Source organism: Seriola lalandi, unplaced genomic scaffold (genome assembly GCF_002814215.2).
Source record: "Seriola lalandi dorsalis isolate HSWRI2012SDOR001 ecotype SW California unplaced genomic scaffold, Sedor1 jcf7180002054683, whole genome shotgun sequence".
NCBI lineage: Eukaryota > Metazoa > Chordata > Actinopteri > Carangiformes > Carangidae > Seriola > Seriola lalandi.
The window spans coordinates 205,480-226,527 of record NW_019525236.1 but is presented as its reverse complement, the minus strand read 5'-3'; the positions used below and the strand labels follow the sequence as shown (position 1 = coordinate 226,527).

The 21,048-nt window shown below is 45.9% G+C and overlaps 2 protein-coding genes across 6 annotated transcripts; one reads left to right on the top strand and one right to left on the bottom strand.

The window, feature by feature from the left end:
- The first annotated feature begins 551 nt into the window (after positions 1-551).
- On the top strand, positions 552-13,730 carry unc13d (unc-13 homolog D (C. elegans)). The gene is made up of 34 exons (XM_023422668.2): positions 552-666; positions 1,434-1,460; positions 2,872-2,928; positions 3,011-3,067; positions 3,284-3,391; positions 3,468-3,527; positions 3,663-3,729; positions 4,691-4,871; positions 4,948-4,992; positions 5,080-5,151; positions 5,221-5,290; positions 5,403-5,507; positions 5,638-5,730; positions 5,823-5,923; positions 6,183-6,300; positions 6,804-6,925; positions 7,875-7,965; positions 8,046-8,102; positions 8,193-8,290; positions 8,513-8,564; positions 8,654-8,784; positions 9,192-9,309; positions 9,388-9,540; positions 9,616-9,711; positions 9,831-10,037; positions 10,130-10,204; positions 10,280-10,359; positions 10,444-10,558; positions 10,973-11,044; positions 11,116-11,199; positions 11,271-11,391; positions 11,462-11,585; positions 11,688-11,908; positions 12,961-13,730. Exons 1-34 carry the CDS (start codon positions 610-612, stop codon positions 13,071-13,073), a joined length of 3,348 nt encoding a protein of 1,115 aa, XP_023278436.1. The 5' UTR covers positions 552-609; the 3' UTR covers positions 13,074-13,730.
- unk (unk zinc finger) lies at positions 13,088-20,947 on the bottom strand. Of its 5 annotated transcripts, none has more exons than XM_023422669.2 (15): positions 20,533-20,943; positions 19,804-20,013; positions 18,440-18,616; positions 18,214-18,359; positions 17,958-18,093; positions 17,749-17,866; positions 17,298-17,382; positions 16,892-17,193; positions 16,740-16,805; positions 16,403-16,586; positions 16,155-16,247; positions 15,842-16,024; positions 15,583-15,764; positions 14,657-14,917; positions 13,088-14,470 (listed from the first exon to the last, which is right to left on the bottom strand). In XM_023422669.2, exons 1-15 carry the CDS (start codon positions 20,679-20,681, stop codon positions 14,315-14,317), a joined length of 2,448 nt encoding a protein of 815 aa, XP_023278437.1. In that variant the 5' UTR covers positions 20,682-20,943; the 3' UTR covers positions 13,088-14,314. The 5 variants fall into 5 exon arrangements, 4 of the variants coding, with proteins under 4 accessions (XP_023278437.1, XP_023278438.1, XP_087034461.1 ...); XR_015438236.1 differs by lacking the exon at positions 13,088-14,470 and adding an exon at positions 15,058-15,225 and having other exon boundaries at positions 14,782-14,917; positions 20,533-20,947; XM_023422670.2 differs by lacking the exon at positions 16,740-16,805.
- Between the last annotated feature and the right edge of the window lie 101 nt (positions 20,948-21,048).

Sequence of the window (21,048 nt, the reverse complement as noted above, 5' to 3'; positions counted from 1 at the left end):
CATATTTATATTACGTTCTTTTACTTTGATACAGAGCATTTTATTTGCATTGAAATCTGGTTAAATTAACTAGTTAAACATGATCAAACAACAGTGCAGCATGTATAATAAAAAGCATTTAATACATTAAAGTGAGCTGAGGATGTTTTCATATACCATGTATTAAACATCAGTAAATAATGTTCCTGAGACTTTACACAGAGAAGATGGACTGATGTGGACTGTGTCATGCTACAGCTGAGCAGCAGTTGATCCTGTACTGTAAGATAATCACTATGGATGTAGTGATATACATGGTGATAATGCCGACTGTAAATAACATGGAAACCTTCACCACCACGACCCAGTGAGGAGATGTGTGTGTGTGTGCGTGCATGTGTGTGTGCGTGTGTGGGCGTGTGTGTGTGTGTGTGTGTTTGTGTGTGTGTTTGATCAAAACAGTAGAAGAAAACTCTTCAGTCAGTTACTGACGTTCCACCTTCTACAGGAAGTGATGACTTCCTGCCATGCAACACTTGAGTGAAACACAACGCACACACACACATACACAGCTTCCCTCTCTCTCTCACACACACACACACAGTCAGGTTGACAGATCTCAGCATCATTATGTCAAGTCAAGGTGAAGCCAGCGGCATGGGAGACAAACTGCTCACACCTGAACAGGTAAGGACCACGATGCACTTCGACATATTGTCATGTCTTCAATGACTGTGTGTTTAATGTGTTTGTCTCCGCTGGTTTCTAACCACAGTTCAAAGATGAGGCGATAAACAACCGTTGATACGTCTCTGTAGCTTTCTGTTTGTTCAGCTTTGGTTTTAATTATTTTTATTTACTTTGTGAAACATGAACATTCTCTGAACCTGAAACTGTGGGATGCTGCTCACTAAGTCAAGACCCAGATCCAGATCTGTGACTACGATTCATGAAGGTTTTACTTTAAATGAGGTTGAGGACACTTCTGTTTCTGAGTGTTGAAACTGTCACCACAGAGAGGATGCTCTGTGTGTAACGTTTATGATACATGTTAAGAAGACGTGGTAAAAATCTTCTCAGAGCTTCGCCATGTTCCTCTATACATGACAGCAGCTGTGGGTGTGTGTGTTGTAGCCGGTACAGGTCTATATGTGTGTATTAGTAGGATGGGTGACTGATTGAGGGTTGTTTCCTCAGTCGGTCTCATGATCAGTGACAGAGGAAGTCTCTCTATCTCTCTATCACAGTCTCGATAGTTAAAGCTAATGAAGAGTCTCTGTGGGTTTATACAAGCTGACGGTAAAATGAATTCATCTGTTAACACTGTTAACATCTGTTATTCACTTTGACGTCATGATAAGAGTCTTATTATTATATCTTATATATATATATATATATCTATATATATATATATTATATTATATTTCATTTAAACATTTATCCTCTGTTTACAGGACCAGAGTTTAACAAGGCTCAGACAGGTAAAACAGCAGCTTTTCATTTCAGTGTTTCTGCTACTGAAGGTTTGTTTTTTAACACTGAGTCACTGGTTTCCATTCATTCAGATTCAGAGTAACTGCCTGCAGACACAGTGGCTCTCAGGCCACAGCATGTGAACATTAGCAGATATGATGTTTACCACATGAAGTGTCTCAGTTTAACGTGATAGCATGCTAACATGTGCTAATTAGCACTTTGTGAATGTAAAGTTAAATTCATGGGGGGGGGGGTCGGGAGCACAATCATCAGGATCATCATCTGGAGACCAAGAGGTGGACCACGTTCACAGCTCCATTGGACGGTGAATTGTTTTACTCAGTGATGAAACAAACATTTCAGTCTAAATGAATCTTTACTTCTCAGCATACGTCTCCATCATTAGGACACTGAGGAGTTGGATGTGATTGGTTTTTCTCCTGTGTTGAACACAATGTACTGTCTATCACATTTTCAAAATAAAATAAAATTCCTTCACTGACTAAAAGCACTGCTTTTAAGTAAGAGCACTTCATAGAAATGTAGTGGGTTGCAGTGGGTGGAGCAGGCGCCCCATGTGTAGAGGCTACAGTCGGCCCCCGGTTCAAATCTCACATCGGACGGCCCTTTACTGCATGTCGTTCCCCCTCTCTCTGCATCCCCATTTCCTGTCTCTCTACTGTGCTATTCAATAAAGGCATAAAAAGCCCAAAAAAGAAATGTAGTGGAGTCAAAAGTACGATATTTGTCTTTTAAGTGTCGTGGAATAAAAGAAATACAAAAAGAAATAATACTCAAATACAGACACTGAAAATATACTGAAGTACAGTACTCAACTAAATGTACTATTGTCTATAGATGTTGAAATATTTGATCAGAGTGGAGGATCAATCACCAACAGATTTAGCATCCCTCCAGCTACGTGCTAGCAGAGCTAAAGATCAGTTAACTCTGTAACTTCTGTAGTCCATCACAATAGATCAAACCTCTGATGTCACCACAGGTTATAAAATGAGAGTTTAGGGTTTGAAAGACGGGAGCCGGCAGACAGGGTCTGTAGAGATACTCTACTGAGAACATCTTTGGAGCTGGGGATTAAAACCCACTGATATTATCTTCTGTTAGCTGTAATATTGAATGTTGTTGTTGACCTTTAACCTTCATGTGGTGGAGTGCACAACTCAAACAACAGGAGAGACAACCTTTATTCTGTATGGAAATGAATGGAAACCAGTGACTCACACTGCAGCATTATGTGGAAAATAATCAACAGCACTGTGTATTCATGGAGTCAACGTGTGAAGTTACTCATATGTTCCTGTCAGTATTTGTTGTTTTGGTGTCACTGTGTTTTATTTTTTTATTTGATTTTTTTTTGTGTGTGTGTGTTTTTTTTTTCTTTTTTCTTTTTGTCAGTTTTCACCAGGACATGTTCGTAAACTGGGGCAGACGAGGAAACTACGAGAGAGGAGGGTAAGAGACACTTCATGACCGTCTCATATATTCACTGACCTCATTAACAAATAGTCTTTAACTTATTGTTTCTGTCCTTCAGGATTTGAAAGAAGATGAGAATCCAGAGGAGAAAGAACGAAGACACAAGGAGCTGGAGGTATCACCATTCACCTGCTGCTCTTCATATGAGATGTTTTATTATACGTTTGTATGTTTGTCTGTGTGTGTGTTATTCCAGAGAGCTCTCACTCTGTTTTATTTCCAGAGAACTCTGACTCTGTTTATTTCTAGAGAGCTCTCACTCTGTTATATTAAAGCGAGCTCTCGCTCTGTTTTATTACAGCGAGCTCTCACTCTGTCTATTTCTTTGCAGCTGAAGCCTCTGTATAAGGAGCTGCTGTACACCATTGCTCATAAGATGGGTCAACCGTCGTCAGCGGAGGTGTTCACAGACGCACAGCTTCACCTGTACATCCAGGAGGTGAACCCGTCAGCTTCACACACATTGTTCCCTCACGTTGTTGGTGTACGACTGATCACACACTGTCTGTCTGCAGGCTTTCACTATGACAGAGTCAGAGCACAGCAGTCTGATGGAGAGAGTACAGAGCACAGAGGTGAGACAGGAAGTGACCCCATTGCCCACATTTATAGTCCTCACACCAACAACCTGCTCTTCACCTGTGTGTGTGTGTGTGTGTGTGTGTGTGTGTGTAACACCAGAATATTGAATAACAGTCTGACTCTCACAGCCCCCAGTGTACTGTCTGATGGCCACTGTGAAGGAAGCAAAGGGGATCCTGGGAAAAGATGTCAGTGGTGAGTTACCACTGCAGACCAGACCACCTGGCTGTTCAGCGATGAGGCGACTGGTTCTCATGTCAACATCCTGTTTAGATAGTGAAGCTTCCTGAAGTAGTGACGCCTCTCAGCCCATTGGTTCATGACCTGTTGAAGCTTCAGTGCTCACTGGAGACACCTAGTGTTCAAGTTCATGAGTCGCAGCCAAATCCTCCATGAAGCTTTTATACAGAACGACAGTCCTGCTTTTCTTTATGTCACTGAAGTTTGAAACGTTTCTACAACCATCAGACCAACTGTTGTCAGACTGAACCGAACTGGAGTAACCTGAGGAGCAGATCAAATGACTTTTCATGTCCAACCCTTTGTTTTATCCCTGCAACACTAATGGCATCACCATCAGCGCCCATCACACACATTTGTTAACATTTTAGTTTAGCATGCTAAACATTAGCATGTTAGCATGGTCACTATGAGCATTTCAGCATGCTGAAATTAGCATGTAGCTAGTACATCAGAGCGTCACAGGGCTGCTAACACAGCTGTAGTCTCTCAGTCTATTTTATGTTATCTCATATTATATTATAATATGTCATATTATATTATATTATTATACAGAACTGTACACACAGCTTCAGTGAAGTGTTTGTTTCCACCTACATGGGGTCAGTCCCACAGAGAGATGGATTATAATGATAATCAATGTGTTTCATATTGAGTTGATATTGATTTTAAAGATGATTTAAATGGACATTTGTTCTTGCAGTTGTGTGTTGACAGTGACCTGGTGTTTTACAGTAACTCTACTTGATGTGTTTCACTACCTCGACTGTACGTGTCTGGTGGTTAATGTGACTTTCAGTTCTCATATGAGTTTCTCATCCTCACTTTCACTTCAGCCGTGTGTGGTGTTTTTTTTAAAACACCAACCTGTGAAGTCGTCTCCTGCCTTCATGTGAACTCAGGTGTGTGTGAACAGGTTTCAGTGACCCGTACTGTCTGCTGACCATACTGGAGGATGAGGAGGAGAAGAGGACTCGCCAGTCCAGAGCCAAACCCTGTAAATCAGTTGTGAAGGACGCGGCATCAGGAGACAAGATCTACCAGACAGACATAAAGAAGCAGACCCTGAACCCCATCTGGAACCAGACCTTCATACTGTGAGTCTGGATACACCTTTTCGTCTCAGGTAAACCAGGTTGATATTTACATCGCTCGTCATTTTTACTGTTTCAGAGAGTTTGGAGACGTCGGAGGAGCAAACTTCCATCTGGAGATGTGGTGAGAGAATCAAACACACACCCCCACCTTCTCTGCTGTAACATCATCTTCAACACGTCCACCCTCACTGTGCTGCTTCTGTTTCAGGGACAAGGACGAACAGGTGTCCCTCACCCAGAAACTGGAGGAGATCAAAACCAATTTTAACAGTTTAAGAAGGTACCAGACTCTCTCTGTGACTCTCTCACTGAACCAGACAAAGCTGTGAACTCTGACTCTTCTGTTCAGGATGATCAAGGAGGCCAAGAAGGAGAAAGGCACTGACGACTTTCTGGGAAACGTTGTCCTAAAGCTGCAGGTAGTTACTGTTCTTCTTTTATAACAGCTGCTTCACTTTTCACTGTCTGACACACACCTGTACCCTGACACACACCTGTACCCTGACACACACCTGTACCGTGTGACTGCAGGACCTCCACTGTAGTGAAGATAACTGGTACAACCTGCAGCCCAGAACAGAGACGTATCCTGACCGCGGACAGTGTCACCTGAACCTCAAGTTCATCCACAAAGCTGTAAAACATTCACTCTGCTCCTCACCCTGTCGCGTTTCAGATACAGTTAACATGGATGCGTGAAAACATCTGTCAAACATCTGGTGTTCAGCTAACTATAACTGTAACTGTGGTGTTGTGTGACTGACAGAGAGACGGGACGCTGAGTGCTGGTCGCAACGCTTACGTCAATTACTGTGGGATTCTGCAGCAGTTTGTTCAAGCGTACATCTCCAAGGAGCAGGTAAAGGACACGCCCACCGTCAGCACCTGTCATAAAAACAAACCGTCCTCTGTCTCTGTCTCTTCTTCATCCTCTCGTCTGGTTTCTCTCAGAGTTCTGCTCCGTGGAAAGGTGCGCTGTGTGGCGAGGCTCAGACTCTGCTGGAGCTCTACGCCACGCAGAACGACCTCTCCCCTTTCCTCCAGGACCTGGCGTAAGCACCTGTCAACATCTGGCAGACGTAACAGACATATAACACCTGTAACAGGCGTGAAGAGTGTTCAGGAACAGTCTACACAGTCCAAAACAAATGCTGCACATTCAAAAACTATATCTATATCTATCTATACCTGAGAATTAATCAATGTGATGTTTACAAACATCCACATAAAACTCAGTGATTTCAATCATAGCGCCACCACAGTGTGTGTGTTGTAAATCTGTGTGTGTGTGTGTGTGTGTGTCCCTCACAGGAAGTGGGTAGCTTACAGTAAGCTGTACCAGAGCCTGGAGGTGGACTCGTCCGTGTTGTTGCAGCAGCTCACCAGTATAGAGTATCACTGGCACCAGCAGGAGCTGCCGCACCAGCAGGTAACGACCAGCTCAGAGTCAGGTCACATACTCTAACTGTGAGGTACCTGAGTTTTATATTTCCATGTTTTCTACTTTCTACTTGTTCTCAAATACATTTCAAATATTTTACTTTTAACTCCACTGCTTTTCTACAGCTACGACAGTCAAATGAAAGTATTTTTGGAATAATAAGGAGTCAGGTATAAGAAACTTAAGACCCAAAATGCACAAGGGAGGCAAAAACACATGGGTCAGGTAAACAACAAGGAGGGAAACAAGACAAAACAGGAAGTAAATGAACCATTAGATACACAAGGGACTCTGCTTCAAAATAAAAACAGGAAATGAAACAAATATCCAAACATGGAGTGAGGACAGACCATGGCATTATTTTCCATCACCTGTCAGTCAGGTGTGTCTCTGTGTGACGATAGCTGACAGGTTTTCTCTCTCTGCTGATGAGTTAAACAGAGAGCAGGGCTCATGTCTGTTGAACGGTGTCACTCTCTCTCTGTCCCCAGAAACAGGAACTGGGAGACTCTCTTCACGGGTTCCTGCAGTACGGACTCTGTCTGGTGTCCAAATACAGAGACATCTTCCCTCCAACTGCCTCTGCTAATCCTAAACTCCACACACTGCTCAGGTACAGATGTTTACATCACCGCTCAGGTACAGATGTTTAACTCACTGCTCAGGTACAGATGTTTAACTCACCGCTCAGGTACAGATGTTTAACTCACTGCTCAGGTACAGATGTTTAACTCACCGCTCAGGTACAGATGTTTACATCACCGCTCAGGTACAGATGTTTACATCACCGCTCAGGTACAGATGTTTAACTCACCGCTCAGGTACAGATGTTTAACTCACTGCTCAGGTACAGATGTTTACATCACTGCTCAGGTACAGATGTTTAACTCACTGCTCAGGTACAGATGTTTAACTCACTGCTCAGGTACAGATGTTTAACTCACTGCTCAGGTACAGATGTTTAACTCACTGCTCAGGTACAGATGTTTACATCACTGCTCAGGTGCAGATGTTTAACTCACCGCTCAGGTGCAGATATTTACGTCACTGCTCAGGTGCAGATGTTTAACTCACCGCTCAGGTGCAGATGTTTAACTCACCGCTCAGGTGCAGATATTTACGTCACCGCTCAGGTGCAGATGTTTACGTCACAGCTCAGGTACAGATGTTTAACTCACCGCTCAGGTGCAGATGTTTAACTCACTGCTCAGGTACAGATGTTTAACTCACTGCTCAGGTGCAGATGTTTAACTCACTGCTCAGGTACAGATGTTTAACTCACCGCTCAGGTGCAGATGTTTAACTCACCGCTCAGGTGCAGATGTTTAACTCACCGCTCAGGTGCAGATGTTTACGTCACCGCTCAGGTGCAGATGTTTACGTCACTGCTCAGGTACAGATGTTTAACTCACTGCTCAGGTACAGATATTTACGTCACCGCTCAGGTGCAGATGTTTACGTCACCGCTCAGGTGCAGATGTTTACGTCACCGCTCAGGTGCAGATGTTTACGTCACAGGTAATGAGGCTGCTGTAATTAAACATGATTGTGCTTTTCCTCAGAATCCTGGTCCAGATCTGTAAAACTCAGGCCTTTCAGAAACTGAACCCAGCTCACTTCGAGTTGCAGGATGAGGTCAGCCTGGCCATACAGGTGAGTCATCACTCTGATGACATCATCACTGTGTGGATATGATACGTCCTCAGTTACATGAGATGTACTTGTACCTTCAGACAGGAACACAGGAGTGGTTCACCATCAAAAAGGGTCTCCACCAGCCCATGACCAAGGTACACACCTCGTGACATCACTCTGAGCCTCCAGGTGTCTCCGCTTCATCTCACAGTATTAACTTTGTGTTTCTTCGTGCCGACACTCAGGAGCTGTCAGAGATCGTCAGCGCCCTCTCCAGGCTGATTGGGGAGGTGCAGGAGGACATTAAACACAACAAGGACAACTGGAACAAGGTGTTTGTCAGGTAAGGTGGGACAGGTGTGACAGATTACATTAATAACTGCTGTTATCAGTTCACATCTGTGCTTATATTCATATTATATCATATAAAGACAAAGAGCTTGTGTTTGGGTTTGAAGCCACCAGTTAATTAACCAGAAAAGAACAGGAGAAGAAAGTTCAGACCAAACCGTGTGAGGAATATTTTTACACCTGTAATAATCAGTGTTGTTTCCTGGTTGCTCAGTGCTGTGCAGGTAGACGTGTTCACTGTGGTCTACAAGAGGTTCGACTCTCTGGTGAGTGATCAGTGACGGTTTGCGTTTTTTCTTCGCGAGCTCGACTCGGTCGTGTCGTCTCAGCACGTTTCCTGTCCCCTCCCCCACAGCTGGCGCAGGAAGTGAAGGACACTCTGTCACTGATGGAGGGTCAGATGGAGCAGCCTCTGGCCAACAGCCTGTTCCCTGTTTACCTGAGTCTGCAGGCCATCCACAAAGACAAGGCCTTCTTACAGAAGAGGTCAGACAACACACTCACACCAGGAGCTGATTTTCTTACTTTGAGTTAATTATTTCACCAGGTTGTTCTTCAGTGTTACGTGGCTAATTACTTTAAATATGTGTCCATAACTTTTATGGTAGGAATGATTTTCCTCATTAAAATCAACTCTAAATGTAGATGTCACTTTAGTCTCTGTTGCTATGGAAACACCAGCTGATCATCTCTGTGACCCCACAGTGACCCCTCTGTAAAGTCACAGATCTTTTCTCTTGATACAGAATCAGAATCAGCTGGACCTGATCAGCCTGATCATACCTGCCCCAGAGCATTATGGGATGTTAACTGCGTCCCTGTACCACTCAGGTGTTTCCTGTAATGTGTGTGTGTGTGTGATGGGACAGGTCAGAGTTTGTCTGTTGTTTCAGGGGACTCCTCGAGCTCACCAACTTCCACGAGGATTTCAGGGAGGCTCTGCCGTACTGGCTCAACCAGGCCTTCAGCAAGACTCAGGACCGGGTGGAGCGGGCTGTGCAGGTGGACCAGGTAACACTCTGCTGTTATTTATTATTGACTATGTACATCATCAGCCGTCAGATGACGACACGTTGACATCCCTCTCAGCTCCAGCCGCTGCAGTCCGGCTCAGTGCCCATTAAACACAGCTCCTCGGCAGTGGACCTGGTGGCCTGTATCCAGCCCATCTGCCAGCTGTGGGAACAGCTGTCCTGGCCCGACCCCGAGGAGGCTTTCATGCTCATGGTCAAACTCACTGAGGTACATCGTCACGGAGAGGTCACATGGTCTGATCTGAGTAAATACAGGCAGCTGACTGAGGTGTGTGTGTTTCAGGATGTGTGTAAGATCGTGGTGAACTACTGCCACATCCTGAAGGAGAGGGTCCGCGTCCTGTCTGAGAACTCGGACCACGGCAGTGCCATCAACATGGTACACACACACACACACACACGCACACACACACACACACACACACACACACACACACACACACACACAGACTGGAGACATCTCTAACACATTAACACACACACCTCCTCTGTGTGCAGCTGTGTGTGGTGGTCAACGACCTGGAGCACCTGAGGTCCGTCCTCACCAGACTTCCTACACAGCTGAACTGGGCGGGGCTTCGAGACCGGACCCAGACCGTCATCGGGGAGAGTCAGTTCCACAACACGCTGCCCTCCCAACTGCAACAGGCCCAGAGCATCCTGAGCCGGGAGATCCGGTCCGCCTTAGACACGCTGGGAAAGAAGGTGTGTTCAGGTGCATCAGGTGCAGGAGGACCAGGAAGTGAAATAAAGACACTGATAAACTGCTTCACCTCTTCATCTGTGTGTTTCTCCAGCTGAACACAGACATCGAGACCCACGTTAGAAGCATGTCCACCAGGCGGCGGATTCCCTCCAAGTCCACAGAGGACGTAGGTGACAGTCCCAGTTCACATGAGTCCTGGTTCTGAGGTGTCCGTCTGATCTCAGCCTCCTCTCTGTTTCAGGCTGCTGCTCCTCTGATGCGCTACCTGGAGCAGGAGCTGCAGTACATGAATGAAAACCTGGTCCAGGAGAACTTCAACAGGTACAGGATCATCATCGTTATCATCTTCCTCCTTCATCATGGCTTCATGTACATGATGTTGTCACTGTTTTTCTTCATGTCCAGTCTCCTGACTCCTCTGTGGAACAACTCCGTGAGGATCCTGTACCAGGTGGCGACTCAGCATTCGCAGCAGGAGGGGCTGATGGTGTTCTGCCAGAGGCTGCTGTACACCCTGCAGGTTGGTCCTGAGCCGCCTGGTTACCATGACTACCGCAGCAGAACCAGAACTTTTACAATCAACTGACAACGTTTGTACTTTAAAACTGATTTTTGATACCGACGCTAATCAGCTTCTGTAGACAGTTAGGCAGCTAGCGATAGCAACATTTAGGGTAACAGGAAGTTAGCTAATGTTAGCATGTCTGCTGTAGCCTTCACTAATGAAAACCGACGTGTAACATCATGAACCATCAAGTTACTGACACAGGGAGGAGAAGAAGCTCATAGGGTTCTCCTCCCAGTAAAACCAGACCAGTATCGGCTCCATGGTCGGACTGGGACAGAAATTCAGTCTTGGACTGATCCACTGGGACTGGCCGTAAGAATGACACTGATGTGTGTTTCAGTTCATCAGCTCCTCTGTGTGTTTCAGTGTCTGGAGCAGTGTTTCCACGCGGAGGGAAATGGACTCCCTCTGAACGCTCTTCACTCTGATGACTACAAGGTGAGAGACTCAGACCCAGAGGAAGGTTTTCATCTCTTCAGTGTCAGTTACTGATCTCTGTCTCTGTCCAGACTCTCAAAGCTCACCTGACCCACAACTCTCTGAGCAGCCAGGAACTGATGCAGAAGTTCTTTGACAGGAAGATAAAGGAGCAGGTAAGACACACACCTGCTGCAGGTGGTGCAGACCGGTGTTCCTGTCGGTTCTGATGTTGTGTTCTCTGCAGAACGTGTACAGTGGAGAGAAGTACGGAGCCGTCACCCTCCTCACCTCCTACAGGAGATCAGACCAAAGACTCAGGGTGGAGGTGCTGAATGCAGTCAACCTCTTACCGATGGACTCTAATGGTGAGACCAGTCACATGACAGGTAACGCTCGTCACTGTGACCTCTCCTGACCAGCTGATGTCTTCCTCAGGTCTCAGTGATCCGTTCGTGCAGCTGTGCCTGGAGCCGAACCACATCTTCAGGGAGGTGGAGCCTCGCTGCACTCAGATCAAAGACTGTGACCTCAACCCTCTTTTTGATGAGGCCTTCGAGTTGTAAGATCCTGGTCTTATTCTGTCTGTGTTCACAAGTTGTCCTGTGGTCTCTGAACATGATCCTGACCTCCTTTATCTCTACCCCCCTCCTTCATGTCACAGTATGGTCTCCCTCGATCAGTGCCAGGCTCCAGGGGCCTGCCTGGTGGTGACGGTTCTGGACCACGACACCCTGAGGACAGACGACTTTGAGGGCGAGGCCTTCCTGGGACTCAAGGCCATTCCAGGAGTAGGAGGAGGGCGGGGCGGAGATGGACTGAGCTCACAGCCGGACAGCCCCCCTGCTCAGATCCGCCTGCCTCTGATGCATCCTAAACCTAATGGTATGATCGGTGGGTCCAGACCAGTCAGTTGGTCCAGACCAGTTAGTGGGTCCAGACCAGTTAGTGGGTCCTGACAGTGAGGCAGGTTTGCAGTCAGGTCACATTAACCTGTCAGGACACACACACTGAGTCCCTGTTAACCCTTCAGTCTTACTTGTCCAGTATCCAGATGTGTGACAGGTGTGTGAGCACAAAAACATCACATTATATGATAAGAAAGAAACCTGACTTACAGCTGCACTAATTAATATTTTGAAATTAATTGTAGATGTAGAGAAAACAGGATCTTCACTCTTCAGCTCTACAGAACATTAAGCATATTTCAGTTCATTGTATTTAATTTCATTCTACATTTACTCATCACTTAAAGTCAGTTAAACCGTATCAACCAAAGACGGAAAAATTAAAGGTGCCTGTGACTATAATTTAATGAGTTTATGGTGATAAATGTTGTTGTAGGTTGTTTTGTGTCACTCACTGAGTTTAAACACTGTGTGATGAACACTGGTGAAGTTCCCGCCTAAACAGGATGAGAGAGCAGCTCTGTGAAATCTGTCATTGCTTTAAAGCCTTAGTGTTTTTCTTTTTGTTCCTTTTAAGAGATTCTGTGCAACACGCTTCAGTAACTCAGCGAAGGATAAATTAAAGTTAAAGTAGAAAAATTATTTAATTTTAGTGAGTTGAGTTGGTGTAGAGCTAACAGCTAACAGCTAACCAGCGCTAACAGCTAACCAGCGCTAGCAGCTAACAGGACAGCTCTTAACGAATGAGTCTCTGTCAGCTGGTCGTGTAAACAGGAAACTGTTTATCATGAAAACATGAAGGCTGCTCTCATCATCATCACCCTGCAGGTCCGTTAACTCAGACAGTTTTAATTATTTATTTGTGCTTTAATTATCACCATGGATTCTGATTAGTTCAAACTTTACCTTGAACCTGTTTGTTTTGTTTCTGATCTGAGTTTGAACATGTGACTGTGAGTGCTGCGATGAAACTGTGATGTGAATCCAGTTTTTCCGATGTAAACATGAATTACTTTGTGTGTTGTGCAGAGGACGTCATCCTGAGGCTGCTGGAGTCGAGGAGAGGAGAGCGGGAAGCTCAGGCCTTCGTGAAGAAGCGACGACAGAGAGAGAAACAGTCACAGGAGGGAAACGGACAGTGATGGACAGAGACAAGTTCTTCTCCAAAAATATACAATTTGTTTAATGATCTGTACCAAAAAACACAGAGACGTCCACTCAGAGGAAACACTGGGTCATGATCATGTTCACCTGCATTTCCACCTCACACACCTGTACATGTTCGCTTCCTGATGCTTTGTTTCTAATCAGTGCAAGAGATAAGTATGACATCACGTAACTATGGGTATATATATATATAATATATATATATATATAATATATATATTAGACTACATTTGACACACTGTGAAATGTCAACGATTACTACAGATGTAAAAACCTGACACACGATGAGTTTAAACAAAAATGACATGAAAATTTATGAAGTAAAAAAAAAAGATGTAATTTGAGAGACTGATTGTTAACATGTTTCCAGTTTGTTAAACCTGAGCTTGAACAGAAGCCGTCTGTTACACACATTTACTACACTTTAAATATCTTCTCTCTTTATTAACAGAATTCACCTTCTTTATTTCTTCAGCTAAAAAACTATTTTAAGAAAATCAGAATGAAAATAAGAGGCTGTATCAGATTACTGTCTGGATCAATGTGAATGACTGTTTCACACCTGTTGTTGTTGTTGTTGTTGTTGTTGTTTTTGTTCAGACACGTCTCAATAAAAACCTGCTGAACCTGGAGTCACCTGTCTGTTCACACCACTTCACCTCCTCCTCCAGAAATCACAGTCACTGATGATCTCACACTGAGACAACCTGCAGTTTAACATTCATGTCTGTGCTTCATTCACAAACAGCAGACACAGGGAGCTTGTTTAAACCTGCTCCCGACTGATTGTCACAGGTAAGTGTTGATTTCTGGACAGAGAGCTCACCTGTGCCACAGCTCTGACACTGAAACGCTCAGGTGTTTGTTTAGGCTTTAAACGTGGTTCAGAACTGTGTGTGTGTGTTTTATGGTTTTTCTTAGAGAAGAAATAACAGCAGGTCTTTAAGTTACGTTCAAAAACATGGTGAAGAACAGTGCCGCTGGTCGAGAGCTTAATGTAATAAAAACCTACTGGTGTTCAATGGTAACACTGGAAACTGATTCATCCCACATTTAGAGACCAGAGCGCCCTCAGCTGGTCATAAACGTCATCTTTAAATACATGTTAGAAAAAGACCTCCACGTAGTTCTGAAGGCGGTTCAGATCCGAGGCTGGTTTCTGTGGAATCAGGACTGACTGGTCTGTGGTCTGTGGCAGTCCCACTGGGCCGTGAGGTCAAGAGAGCTGCTGATCCAGGGTCTGTTCAGGGCAGAGGGGGCACTCGGTAGAGCTGGAGCAGCTCTCGCACTGTAGTCCATGACCACAGGGCAGAGACACCGAGCCGGGCTCTCCACACGTCACGCAGCACTGTCTCTGCTTCCTGTACACCACCTGGGTCAACACGGAGGTTTACACCTGTTAGACTGGAGTCAACGAGTCAGACAAAAAAAAAAAACTCCCAGAGGAACCTGAAGGCAACACTTGTCATGATTCCTGACGTTATATATTTATTTCATAAGCATAATAATAAGTAGCAGCAGACTCATGTATGAGGTGTGTGTGAGTGTTTGGTCTCACCTGTTCTACAGCGTGGAGGCAGCTGCAGAGCTGAGCTTGCAGACTGAGGACCGACTCCAGGGGCAGTCTGTGCAGGAGCTGGAGTTGGTGCAGCGCTAGATGGGGGTTGTCTCCGCTCCTCAAGCTCTCCAGCGCCTCCTGCAGGAGAGCGGCCTGCCGCTGAGCCTCCTCCTCGGCCTGCCTCGCTCTCTCCGCCTCCATGGTTAATCGAGCTGCGTGGGCACGAGACTCCTCGGCGTCAGCCTTCACTGCAGCCCAGGACTACAGACAGACAGACAGACAGACAGACAGACAAGACAGACAGACGGACAGACGGACAGACAGACAGGTCCACTGAGATCCAAGTGTCTAATAAAGAGTTCAACTTTAAAAATGAAATAAAAAGTGTAGCATAGCTTTACATTTTTAGTCTTCATGGTTAACTCCAACAGTTAACCAGTTAACAATCTGTCAACCAGTCACATCTTAACAACTGAACAGCTGTAACATCCTCCTCTCTCTCCCCTGTGAGTATCTCACTCACAGACTCCAGTCACAGTGATTGGCTGAGCAGCGTCACATGACCAGAGCTGTAAAGGTGAAAAAAGCTGCGTCAAAATTGAATTATTCTCAGTAATTTATCAGTTATGTGTCTGGGTCTGGACCTGACCTCTGGTTTGCACCAAGATGTTGTGCATGATGAATATAAAGACAGGACACTGATGATACATGTTTTCATCATATCACTTGATAATTTATCATTTACACCTCCATCAGTTAATCTGTAACTTCCTCCCCTCACTTCCTGGTCTGTATCAGGCAGATCCAGGTTTCTGAAAACCTGAATAAGATGTTTACAGGTGCAAACACATAAACAACAAACTACTGTGTCTGTAAACAAACTCTACGTCCGACATGCATGCACACATGTCCCACTACCTACCTACCTGAGCTGTGTGTCTCCAGCTGTGGCCCCACTGCTTCAGGGCCCTGTGGGCCTCCTCCAGCTCCTGTTTGAGCCTGCCAGTCTCTGCACAGGGGCCAGACGGCAGCAGGGTGGGGGGCGTGCCGGGGGAGCCCTGGGCGGAGGGAAAGTGCTCCCAGATGTTAGTGTTCATACCGTTCAGACCTACAGAGAGAAGAGAGAACCACGGTCAGGTCACACCTCACCACACCAGCTCATGTTTACAATCCTGCTCCACAAACCTAAAGAGCCGTGAGACGGCCCTAAGAAGGAGCCCTCCGATTGGCCGGGCTGGGAGAGGTGAGAGAAGAAAGGTGACGCGTGCGGCCTGATTGGAGGAGACGGTGACGGGGAGCTGAAGGGAGCAGAGCTGCTGAAAGAGCCTGGGATGTTGACTGGAGCAGAACTCTGGAGCTGGCTGCCTCCTACAGACACAGGAACAGGGGTTATTGTGTGTGTGTGTGTGTGTGTGTGTTTGTGTGTGTGTGTGTGTGTGTGTGTGTGTACTGCTGGATTATATTTATATTCTATAACTTGATGCCTGTCTTTAAATACCCAGCATCACTCCCACAGTGGAGCTGCTCTCCAGCCTCCTCTCCAACGCAGACACACCAAAGTCATTGAGGTCGAGATCATCCAGAGCCGACTCTGCAACACAAACAACAACAACAACAACAACAACAAACATCAACAATTATACTATTTATATTAATGTTGGACAAACCAACACACAGAGTCTCAGTCAGCTGTTGATCCTCCAAAATCAAGTCTCTGAACTCGACTGGAAGGTCGACTACACTTACCAACAACCGACTCCACGGTCTCACTGGTGGGGTAGAAGGGCAGGGCGTTAGCGTTCATGCCTGAGGAAATGCTGGACCCCAGGTTTCCGAGAGGGGCGGGGCTTGGCGGGGGGGCAGCCAGACTGGAGGGGATGCTGGAGGACAGGCTCAGAGGACTGCCCACCGGCAGGAACACCAGCAGGTCCTGAAGGAGACAGAAGGTGGTCTTTGAAACACACAGAGTCACGTCACTGTGTCCTGACAGAAACATGAGACTGAGGACAGTGGAGACAAGTCATGTGACCAGACTGAGGACGGTGAAGACAGGTCATGTGACCAGACTCTGTTGTAACTTCACCTGTTTACTTTGTGCTGAGGCCAGTTCTCTGTTTCGCTGCTCCAGAGCAAAACTCCTCTGCTTGGCCTGAAACCACAAACAACATCAGTCTGATGACATCACAACACGGCGGACACACCTGCCTCTAGTAACCATGACGATGTCCGTCTCACCTGATCCTCCCTCTCAAATCCAGGAGCCCTGCCATACCCTCCTTCCCCCGCCCACGGAGACAGAGGCCCAGACCCTCCGCCCACGTCCTCACACAGGGACAGAACGCTACCCAGCAGCCCCTGCTCCGCAACACATGGCCCTGCAGACGGGGAGAACGGGTCTGACACAGAACCAGGTCTTGACCCCATGTTGTGTCCACTGGGACTTGAAGAGGCCTCCTGGGCAGGAATAGGGTCTGGAGGTCTGGGAGGCGGAGGAGAGCTGGGGGTGGGGAATGATGGTTCTTCAGGAACAAAGGACTCTGGAGGGGGTTTAAAAAAAATGTAGTTAAATGATTAATATATTATTTTATTGTTATAAATAAAATGATTATCATAGAAGAGGTCAGAGACGTGTACGACTCACTTTCTACATGAGCGAAGGCACAGAAGGGTCCTCTGGGACAGCTGCCGCTCTGCTGCATGTCGTTACACTTAGTGGACTTATAGATCTGTGACACACACACACACACACACACACACACACACACACACACACACACACATTAACTCCTGTCATTGAGTGAATCATAGTGCAGTGTACACGGGTCTGTTTGATTTCCTGATCCACCGAGACTGGAGGAAGCAGAACCGGGAGGAGCTTTTGGTAATGGAGGTGAAGACAACAACTCCCATGATCCCACACTGTTTCATGATGTCAACCAACGCCGTCTTTTGTTATTGTTTTGATTGAGAAGTTACTGGCTGTGCGTTTAATCATTTTTTATTTAATAATGAAGAAAGCCCCGCCCCCTCAGCTCCCTTCACAAACAGACTCTGAGACGTCGATCATGTACAACAGCTGCTGAGACACGAACCTCTGGGTGGAACTGCTGCTCTGTTCTGGTGTGACAGTACTGACATCCCTCTGCTCCCTCACATTTACTGGGGTCTCCCCACTCCTCGCTCTGTTTCACAGCTGGACACGGCAGCGCTCTGCAGCAGCAGGGACGACAACAGCTTCATTAAACACAACCACAGACGAGTCACAACGAAACCATCATCTCTACATGATGCGACAGAGCACCTGTATTTGTGCTTGTGCGGGCTCCGCCTCCTGTCTTTGCTGTTGTGGTAATATGGACAGGCGTAACCCTGACGACACAGACGAGGCGGCTTCTTACAGAGCTCCGTCTTGTAGTGAGACAGCACGTAGTTGTTATCTGAAGAGAAACAACACAAACATCCCAGAGTCACAATCAAAGCAGCATCTAGGTGTCGTGGATCAGATGTGAAGTATTTACCACAGTATCATCAGTCAGAGCAGATCACAGCTGGTTTACCTTGCCAGCGCGGCTCCTCACTCAGGATCTTCTCTATGAGGGCCGTACTCGCTGCCTGTCCCGACTGCCCGTCTCCTCCTCCTCCTCCCCCTCCTCCGCCCTCCGAGGCCCCCGAGCCTCCCTGAGACTCCATCACCTGCACCTCCCTGTAGAAATCACAGTGTTAACGACCACAGCACAGAGACACCGGTTCATGTGTTTCTTTGGGTTGATTTCTCTTGTGTACCTGATGTCATAGACAGGGCTGCGCAGGTCATGTGACCCGTGTGCAAAGGCACAGTGGGAGCCGTTTTTACTGCAGTGGCCCTTTGCATCAGTTTCGTGGATACACGATCCTGTTTTATAGTAGCGGAGGTGATACCTGCGCTCAGTGTCACCTGCTGTCCGATGGAGAAACGGACACCTGGAGAGAGAGAGAGAGAGAGAGAGAGAGAGAGAGAGAGAGAGAGAGAGAGAGAGAGAGAGAGAGAGAGAAAGCAGCAGAGAAATGAACAGAGAGACACACAGACAGACAGTGTCCAGTATATACTACATACTGTAACAATAATGTTTTAAATAATAAACAATGCAAAAGTTTTGTATCTTATCAGAAGCACTGTTGATATGAGACACAGTATAAAATCCATGACCAGTAAACTGAGACTGTGTGACTTAAGTGATTTGCATGGATCATAACACACTGGTATTCACTAATTTCATCAGAGAGAAAGTCACAACCTTCCTGAGCTTCTGGCTGAAATCACAGTGAATCTTCTTGGCTGCTAAACTTTACATAACTAACTTATTACAGTGTTTTTCTATGTGTCAAATCCCTCTGAAAATATATCTGAAGGAGAACTTTAAAAGTTCCCACCTCTCTGTGATGAGGAGTAACACCGCAGTAATTCACATATCAGATCTCAGATGAATCTTCAATGTGTTTTGGGTGTTTTTACACATGGACTTAGAGCCAAAGTGGTTCATTAGCATGAATCAAAGACCCAGTTTGACCCTGGATCAACTTCATCCTGTACATTTACATTCTCTTTGTCTGTGTGTCACAGAGGGGCTGCTATAACGGCTCAGTGGAGGACAGACCCCAGAGAGGGAGAGCAGTTGTGTTCAGGTGCTAATGCTCACTGTAGAAATTATGCATCACACACTATTCTTCCAAAGTGTTCAGCTTGATTTACAATAGTGGACGTGTGTCTCCTCAACCACCTCTTCACTGACAAAATCCTTTGTCATGCAACGTCCTACACCTTCTGAGGTTCACTTGAGCAATTCAGGATTTAAATGTACTTGCACATCTTAGAACTGGGATACAGCGAGATTTGAGCATTTAAAGATGAAGTGGTTTTTGTAAACCCCCCAAAAACCTGTGGTCTGTGGGGTTTCTAACAAAAGTGATTCATTTCACTGTTGTTGACGTAAACAAAATACCAAGTCCATAAAGGGAAATAGTGTAAACTCTCATGTGTGGTGAGTTAAAACAACAGTAACACTTCCCCTTTCACAGACGTCCTTCAGTTCTCATGTTAACAGTGTGTGTCTGTTGAATGGCTGTAATAATCAGTGTAAACTCATCAATGAAATCTCAGCTGCACTCACTCGTCTCCATCAGGACAGGTGCCCGTTCCCTCATCATATTTGGTGCAGTAAACATCTGGGCTGTAGTTGAACATCCCGTCCCGTCTGCGGATGGGCCGCCGGCGCCGCTGGTTCAAAAAGTGCCAGTGAAAACAGGAGAAAGGCCTGTGCTGTGTACATTTATGCTGCACAAACAGGGGGCACTGCTCGGTTCTGAATTCCTTCAGGTATCTGCCAGAGAGAGAAACAACAACAGAAAGTGGGATACATGAACAGACGATGTTACCGTCTTTCACCGCAGATTCAATGCAACATAGTGCATCCATATGTATTTACAGTACATATTACAGTACCAAATCCTTGTCTATAGTAATGATTCTTCCTGTCTAACCTCACCCTGGTCTCTGCTGCTCGGATGAACCTCCTCCTCTAAAGGGCTCCTGCATAATTTACTGAGACTAACATCACATGTTCTAACATATCCAGAAACACACAGGTGCAGTTATAATGATCCCCACAGAGCTTTAAAACATGACCACTGTTTAGTGAGTAACGTTAGGCCTCTTTATGGAGACCTGCTCCGGTTAATGAGCACATTATAACAATCTGAACAGACAGGGTTCAGTCAACAAATAACACATTTATCACTCAATCATTTTTACGATAAAAAGTATAGAGTAGATTGGTGAATACAACTACATGTAAGGCTGTGTACACTTAGCTAGCTAATCCTGCTAACTAGCTACGTACGTGTAATGTTGAGGTTTCTCGGGCTGTATGTTCAACACGGTAGCGGGAGATGTCGAGCCCCCTGCGGGCGAAGACGAAGAGGACGAGGAGGGTCCCCCGGTAGACGTCGCCGCCGAAGTTGACGGCGGCTGTGAGTGTGTTTTAGACATTTTTCCAGTTTAAAGCCTAAAGACAAGAACCTTGTTTTTAGCTTACTGGCTAGCTATTCGTGTTAGCTTCGAAATCCGCATTCTACAACGATGTGAGCTTGCGCAAGACAGGAGGAAGTAGTAGCGAAGGGCCGACAGGAGCGCACGGAACTATGGAACATGAAGTTCAGTCTTAGCTGAACTAACGAGTGAGCACCTCGGTGAACACTTCCGGGCTCAGATCACACACTATGACAATGTTTAATAAAGCCACATAACTTTACACACGGTTTATAGAAAAACTGTGATACAGGTATAAATTCAGAGATCGAGGTCACATGTTTTCATTTGCTTCATCTTATTGGCTGTATTTATAACTTTGGAAAGC

What these genes read in the sequence shown, in the direction of transcription:
- unc13d (XM_023422668.2), top strand. Translation starts at nt 610, where the DNA reads ATGTCAAGTCAAGGTGAAGCCAGCGGCATGGGAGACAAACTGCTCACA. An exon ending in GTTTAACAAGGCTCAGACAG is followed by an intron (nt 1,461 to 2,871) that starts GTAAAACAGCAG and finishes TCTTTTTGTCAG; the next exon opens with TTTTCACCAGGACATGTTCG. An exon ending in CGTACATCTCCAAGGAGCAG is followed by an intron (nt 5,731 to 5,822) that starts GTAAAGGACACG and finishes GGTTTCTCTCAG; the next exon opens with AGTTCTGCTCCGTGGAAAGG.
- unk (XM_023422669.2), bottom strand. Translation starts at nt 20,681, where the DNA reads ATGTCTAAAACACACTCACAGCCGCCGTCAACTTCGGCGGCGACGTCT. An exon ending in TGAGGAGCCGCGCTGGCAAG is followed by an intron (nt 18,094 to 18,213) that starts GTAAACCAGCTG and finishes GTTTCTCTTCAG; the next exon opens with ATAACAACTACGTGCTGTCT. An exon ending in GATTTGAGAGGGAGGATCAG is followed by an intron (nt 16,806 to 16,891) that starts GTGAGACGGACA and finishes TTGTGGTTTCAG; the next exon opens with GCCAAGCAGAGGAGTTTTGC.